Source organism: Galeopterus variegatus, unplaced genomic scaffold (assembly GCF_000696425.1).
Source record: "Galeopterus variegatus unplaced genomic scaffold, G_variegatus-3.0.2 Scaffold1123, whole genome shotgun sequence".
Taxonomy (NCBI): Eukaryota; Metazoa; Chordata; class Mammalia; order Dermoptera; family Cynocephalidae; genus Galeopterus; species Galeopterus variegatus.
This window is the reverse complement of record NW_007727234.1, coordinates 955-8,363: the sequence shown is the minus strand read 5'-3', so window position 1 is coordinate 8,363 and position 7,409 is coordinate 955. Positions and strand designations below refer to the sequence as shown.

Here is a 7,409-nt window from a genome sequence, read left to right as displayed (position 1 = left end):
TTCCCTTTCTTCATGCCCGGCAACGGACCGCAACCCTCAGTGTTGCACCCGTACCGGACCGGGACCGGCAATGGGATCGCAACCCTCAGTGCTGCGCCCGCACCTCGCTCAGCCAGTGAGAGGGAACCGGTCTGTATGTGGGATCCGAACCCTTGGGTGGGAGCGCCGCCGCGCTTCCCAAGCGGCGCACTGTAGCAGTGCACCACCGGGCCGGCCCATCTTCTGTTTCTTTTAAGGCATTATCTATTCTGTTAATTTGCTCATATTCCTTCTGATTTATTCTTCATTTCTGAAATAAGTTTTGCTTTTTTAAAAAAAATCTTTAAAATATCTTTCCTGTGTTTTGTCACTTCCTCTCTGAATTTCTCTGATTCTGTTCTGTGTTGTTTTTTCGTGTCTTAAATAATTTTTTAATGTCTTTTAGCCCATGTTAAAGTAGTGGGTGACAGTTTTGACTTGTTCGTGGATAAGTCTCTGTGGCACTTTTTCTGACTTCTTAATTGCTTAGCTTGTTAATTTCTATCCTTTCTTGTTTTCTGTTGTATGTATTTGAAGCTATATGTTTTCCTCTAAGTATTACTTAGCTGTATCTCATAAGTTTTTATTGTATTATTTTTGTGATCATTCAGTTTTAGCTATTTACTAATTCCCATAATTCTTTCTCTGATCCATGAGTTATTTTTCAATTTTCAAACTTTCTTTAATTCTCTTTTTGTTATCGATTTTTAACTGGGATATTTGCAGTCAGAGAAAATAGTTTGTAAGATACTTCCTCTTTGACATTTCTTGAGAAGTATTTTATTTTTGTTAATATTTTGTTAACAGTTTATGTGTGGCTCAACCCATTTGTTCAGTTCTATAAATGTCATTAACCAAGTTAATAATTATATTGTTCTTTTTAAATTATATTTACTAACTTTTTTCTCTGCCCAATCATCAGTTACTGAGTGAGGTATATTAAAAATTCCTCATTATAATTGTGGATTTTCAATTTCTTCATGTAGTTTTGTCTGTGTTTGCCTTATAGAGGTGTTAAGTTGCTTAGTAAGCACATATAAGGTAGAATTTTTCCATCTTCCTGGTGAATAGAATCATTTTTTTTTTCCTTTTTGTCTTTTTTCGTGACCGGCAACGGATCGCAACCCTCAGTGTCGCGCCTGTACCGGACCGGGACCGGCAAAGGGATTGCAACCCTCGGTGTTGCGCCCACACCTAGCTCAGCCAGTGAGCGGCCGCTCTGTATGTGGGATCCAAACCCTTGGCGGGAGCACTGCTGTGCTCCCAAGCGGCGCAGTGTAGCAGTGTGCCACCGGGCCGGCCCTGAATAGAATCATTTTTCATCACGTACTGATTTTTTACGTCTCCAGCATTGCTTTGGACTTTGAGGTCTATCTTTCGTCTCCTATTAATATAACTACACCAGTTCCTTGCTTGTTAATGATTACATAGAAAGCTCTTTCCAGCAAGAAACAAAACAGACAAATTGATTCTTCTCCCAGATCTGTCGTTGCCCATCTCTGTCTCAGCTTTCTTCATTCACCCACTGCTCAGTCCCCAAACCCAGGGGCCATCCTTGATTCGCATTTTCCTCGCAGTCTACATACAATCTATGATCGAGTTCTATCAGTTTTATCTACAAAATATATCCTGAATCCAACCATTTCTCATCATTTCTGCCACCGCTCTCTCTTGCCTATGGCTGCAGCCTCCTGGTTGACCAGAGTGATCTTTTAAAAATCTAAGTTAGACCACCTCGGTCCTTGTCTTAGTCCATTTGTTCTGCTTTAACAAAATACCTTAGACTGAGTAAGTTATAAATAATAGCAATTTATTTCTCAAAGCTCTGGAGACTTGGCAGTCCAAGGTCAAGGTGCCAGCAGATTCAGCATCTGGCGGGGGCTGTTGTCTGCTTCCAAGACGGTGCCTTCTCCTTGAGTCCTCACATGGAGGAAGAGAAGGAAGGGCCGGGCAGCCTCAGTGATGCAGCTGTCCTAACCATCTGCCTCCCACTTCCCCAAAGCAGAGGGCAGCTCTCTGGGGCAGCCCACCATGGGTTCCAGCCCTGGGGCCTGCCTTGGTGAGAAGCAGCAGGGGACCGGCAACAGCCTGGGCGGTGTGTGGCAGCCTGACATCATGTCAGGGAGTTAGGGGAGCTCCAGCCAGTGCAGCGATGCAGCTTGTCCCTCCTACTGACAATGTTCATTATCTTCTGTCGAGCACCACCTTGGTCATGAGTTACACAAGGCACTTAATATACTCATTCCTTTTCTTTTTATTATTATTGTTCAACTTCTCTTTTTAAGAAACAATCTAAAAAATTTCTAGTTGCAAAAGTATTTTCTTTCCACTGTAGAAATTTGGGGGATGGGAGGATAGAAGATAAAAATAGAAAAAAATCCCCCATGCTTACCTCTAGAAATCATGAGTTAACACTGGGTAAGGAGAGCATTTTTTTTTCCAATATATTTTATTGCTAATCCTTACAGCAAACCTGTGAGGTTTATTTTTATCAACCCATTTTTTAAACAAAGCAAGACTAACAAACGTTAAGTAACTTGCCAGGATACAGCACCAGTCATTGGTGGATATTGGATGTGAATTTGTCTCTTTCTGGTCTTGGGCAAGGCACCAGGCCAGACTCAATAGTAAGGGAAGGCGGCAACCAGGGGAGGACGAAGACCCACACAACATGCTCACGGAACTTAGATCTGGAACCTCCTGCCCAGGCTTCTTAAAGTGTCTGAGGGCAAAATAGGACTTGAAGAGAAGAGAGGATGGCAGGAAAGACTGGTAGAGAAGGAAGAAGAGATGCTTTGGAGGGGAAGAAGCTGGCTGGTGGAGGGACAAAAGGAGGAAAAGGATAGATGAGTAAGAAGAAAGGAAGTAGGGAGAGAATGCTGGAGGAAGAGATGGCAGGATGCGAAGGAGGCTGGATGGAAGGACAGATGCTTATTAGGAAGGAAACAAGTATACATGAAGGATAGGAAGGTGTATTAGTCAAGGTTCTCTAGAGAAACAGAAGCGATAGGATATCTATAAATATAATAAGAGGAGATTTATTACGGGAATTGGCTTATGCAATTATGGAGGTCAAGAAGTCCCACCATCTGCTGCTGCGGGCTTGAGAACCAGGAAAGCTGGGGGTGCAATTCAGTTCGAGCCTGAAGGCTCCCAGACTGAGGCCAAAGGCCTGGGAACCAGAGATGGAAGGCTGGGGACACTGGTATAAGTCCCAGAGTCTGAAGGCTCAAGACCTAGGAGCTCCAATGTCCGAGGGCAAGAGACAATGATGTACCAGCTCGAGAAGAGAGAGCGAATTTTCCACTCTTCCTTCTTTTTGTTCTGTTCGGGACCTCCACTGATTGGATGATGCACACCCACATTGCTGAGCATGGATCTTCTTTATTCAGTCTACAGATTCAAATGCTAATCTCTTCCAGAAATGCCTTCACAGACACGCCCAGAAATAATGTGTTGCTAGCTATCTGGGCAACGCTTAGCCTAGTCGAGTGGACACATAAAATTAATTATCATGGAAGGAAAAGCAGATGGGTGGATCAGTGGGTAGATAGTATAGAAGAAAGCCTGGACATCCAGGAAGGGAAGGAAAGAAAAAACAAGAAGGAAGGATGAACAGACAGGAAAGAAAAGAAGAATGAATGGATGAGTAGAAAAGATGGCCGATTGGCTAGAAGAAGGAAGCATAGGTGAATGAGAGAAAATGAATAGGAAGGAAGGAATGTTGGTTGGAAAGAAGGATGATTGGGAAGAAGGAAAGGATGTTTGGAAAGGATGGGTGGATGGGAAGGAAAGGATGAGACGTCAGGCAGGAAGGCTGTCTGGGCAGCAGAATGATGGACGGACCACTGCAATGGTCGGACAGATCGGAACAAGAGATTAGAAGAATAAAGGGAAAGACACAAGAAGGAGATTAATTTTTTAATTCTTTTGGCCAAAAGTGTTTGAGGGCAAAATAGGGCTTGAAGAGAGGAGTGGGAGGGATTAGTTCAGTTGGTCAGGGTGTGGTGCTGATAACACCAAGGCCCAGGGTTCAATCCCTGTACTAGCCAACTACCAAAAATAATAATAATAATAATAATTTTTTTGCCTTCTCCCTGAATTTCCCCCAATTCTCTGATGGCACACCCCAAGCCAGAATGACCCTTCCTGCCTCTACACTCCCTTCGCGCTTTTCCTGCTCTCATCTGTGGCCCTGGTCACTTTCTTTCTCGAGTTTTGGTAGTTCACATATTTCATTTCCCCCTAAGCTTTCAGTTCCCATGGGTCAGGATCCATGGAGACCTCATCTCCCCATTCCCCTCAGCACCCTTCCCAGGACTTGATACATAGTCAATGCCCAGCAGCTGTTTCTTGAACATATAAGTAGTGGCATCATGGGGAAGCCACATGTTTACCCCGAGGAAGAAGCCACAGCAGAGATGACTAGAGGTGTGGTCAGAGTTCCCTTCTGGCTGGGAGTCAGGGAAGTCTTCATGGAAGAAGTGGCATTTCAGCTAGAACTTAAGAGATGACATATTAGTTTTCTCTTGCTGCCATATTCCTTATCACATTGATCCCTTCATCTTCAAACCATTGTGCTAACCTAGATGGCCTTGAACAGAGTGTCAGTAGAAATGTGGACATTAAATACTTTGCTAAGGAGAGCTGGAAGGAAGTGAGGTGCATCATAGAGAAAGCCTAAGTCTCTTTCAAAAATACCCCAATTGCTGTAAAGAGACTATTAGTAGAAATCATGGGGGTTAAAGGTGCTGCTTCACAAGGTGAGGAACATGTTACTGAAAACTTGAGAAAGGGGATCCTTGGTATATACTGACAGAAAGCTTAGCAGAACTGTGTCCTGCAGGCATTGGAAAGCAGAACTTACAATGAACTTGGATATTTACCTGAGGAGGTTTCCAAATAAAGTGCTGAAGGTACGACTTGGTTTCTTCTTGCTGCTTACAGTAAAATGGGAGGGGAGAGAGAGAAATTAAGGGTGAACTTAAACAAAAAGGAACCAGGACTTGAAGTTTGGGGAAATTCTCAACCTATCCAGATGGCAGAAGACTCTAAAGTTAAGAGCTAGCTTCCAAACATGTAACGTAGAGAAACAGCCAAGTGTGTGATTGTACCATCTTTTACTAAAACCTCAGAAAGATCAGAAGATCAGAGTGTTCTCACACAAAAGGCTCTTTGAAGAGATTAAGGGTATGACTCACAGCTCCCCTCAGTCAAACCAGGGACCTCTACGAGGCTGAAGTGCATTGTCCCTCAGCATCTCAGCTGAAGCCAGAAGTAGAGAGGGGCTTATCTCAAAAAAGATTGGTGGACCTGGCTTCTGCCTCATGGACTGGATCCCCATGACATCCACAGGAGACCCAGACAGTTCTTGAGAAATTTATATCCACAGAAACACTGCCAGCTTGGACTAAAAGGGACAAAGATTATGAAATAAAAGAAGGCTGTTGGACTCCCCAATTTCTACTGGCAAGACACAAACTGATAAAACTACTGAGCTGCAAATACCTGCTACTTTCAGTAAAAAAGGAAGGATGGCTCAGAGGGTGGAATCAGGAGCTCAAAGGGCAGTGCTAAGAGCCAAGGAGAATTACTGAAATGTAACAGAGTTTGCTTGCCTGGATTTTGAAACTGCTTTGGGCCAATGACTCCATTGTACCTTCAATTTCCTCCTGTTTGAACCAGAATGTCTATAACTGTTACCTGTGCCTGTCCCACCATTTTATAGTGGAAGCAGATGACTTGTTCTTTAGTTTTAGTGGCCCACAGGTAGAAATTGTGCCCCAGGAGTCATACTGATGGGATTTTGCCCAGAGTCTCATCTGGATCTGATTTAGATACTGTTGATGATGAGATTTTGGAATTTGAGTTGATGCTGTAATGAGATGAGACCTTTGTGGACCTTGGGATGGGGTATTTTGCATTTGAAAAGAGCATGAATTTGGGGGGTGCCAGAAGGAGGATCATGATAGGCAGAATGACCCTCTAAGATGTTCTACCCTAATCCCCAGGACCTGTGAATATTGCATGCAGGTGAATATAGCATTGCATGGCAAAAGGAATTCTCATTAAGGTTATAGACCTTAAAACAGTGAGATTATCCTGGATTATCCAAATGGGCCCAGTCTAATCCCATCAACCCTTAAAAGCAGAGAATTTTCTCCAGCTGGAGGCAGAAGAGATGTAGCCAAAGGGGAAGTTAGAGAGATGTGAAGTGTGAAGAAGACTCGATTGTGCCGTTTCTGGTTTGAAGATGGAAAGGCAATGTGATAAGAAATGCACGTGCCTTCAGAACCTGAGAGAGGCTCCCGGCTAACAACCAGCAAGGTAATAGGGATCTCGTCCCTACATCCACAAAGAACTGAATTCTGCCAACAACCTGAGTGAGCTTGGAAGTGTGTTCTCCCCCAGAGGTTCCAGATGTGAGACCCAGAGCAGAAGAACCAGTTGAGCCCACCTGGACTTCCGACCTATAGAACTGTGAGATAATAAGTTTGTGTTGGGTCATTTATTATGGCAGCAATAGGAAACTAATCCAGATGGGCAGGATTCTGACAGGCCAGGGACAAGTGAAGGACACTGAGGTGGAAGGGACAGCATGAGTAAAGGCAGGTCAGCTGTGCACTTAGCCAGGTCATTTCACTTCTCTAAGCCTCAGTTTCCCCTTCTGTAAAGTGGAAATGGAGATAGTTCCTTCCCAGAGTCAGTCCAGGGCTTAAGCAAAGTGGCTGTAAGGTGCTTCCTGCACAGTAGGTGTTTGACAAATGCAAGTGTTGCTTTTCCCTTTGCAAGAGAGCCCTCTGGTCTGGGTGGAAGCAGCGTGACCCCCCAGGGGGTACTGACAGGTCCTGATCTGTTTCTGCCAGTGGAGCCAGCCCCACCCGTCCTGGTGTTCACCCTGACGGAGGAGATCCTGAGTGCAAGTGCCACATACCAGCTGCCACCCTGCACACCGCCACTGGATCTGAAGTATGAGGTGCAATTCTGGAAGGAAGGGACCAGAAACAAGGTGGGAAGCCCCTTTCCTGTCCCCAGACTAAATCCCCTCTCCTCCCCTCAACACACACCCCCTCCTGCCCCACCAAACCCAGGTTTGCTTCACCTTCCCAGCCTGCTCCCTGCATGCCTCCCCCAGGAAGCCTTCCCCATATACCCCAGACTCCTGGCAGTCAGCCCCTGACTTGTGCACTGTGTGGTTGGCCTGTGGCCCACCCTTGCCCTTTTCCACCAAAGAGACTAAGTACAGGGCATCCTGCCCCACCCAGCACAGGTGGCAACAGCACAGCCATTTTCTACCTAATATCTCTTTAAAATTACAAACCCCTCCTTTCTGTTTTTCAATAAAATCTGGTTGAAATGTGATGGGCTATAGGAGGCCAACTTGCCAAGTC

The 7,409-nt window shown here is 44.9% G+C and overlaps 1 protein-coding gene across 1 annotated transcript in view; it reads left to right on the top strand.

Annotated features, from left to right (window-relative positions):
• IFNLR1 (interferon, lambda receptor 1) overlaps positions 1 to 7,027 on the top strand; it is a gene marked incomplete at its 3' end in the record, with an annotated part of 13,984 nt that extends 6,957 nt beyond the window's left edge. Inside the window, exon 4 of the mRNA XM_008574980.1 lies at positions 6,885 to 7,027. Coding sequence (XP_008573202.1) covers positions 6,885 to 7,027 — 143 coding nt within the window. The remainder of the gene's footprint in view (positions 1 to 6,884) is intronic.
• Between the last annotated feature and the right edge of the window lie 382 nt (positions 7,028 to 7,409).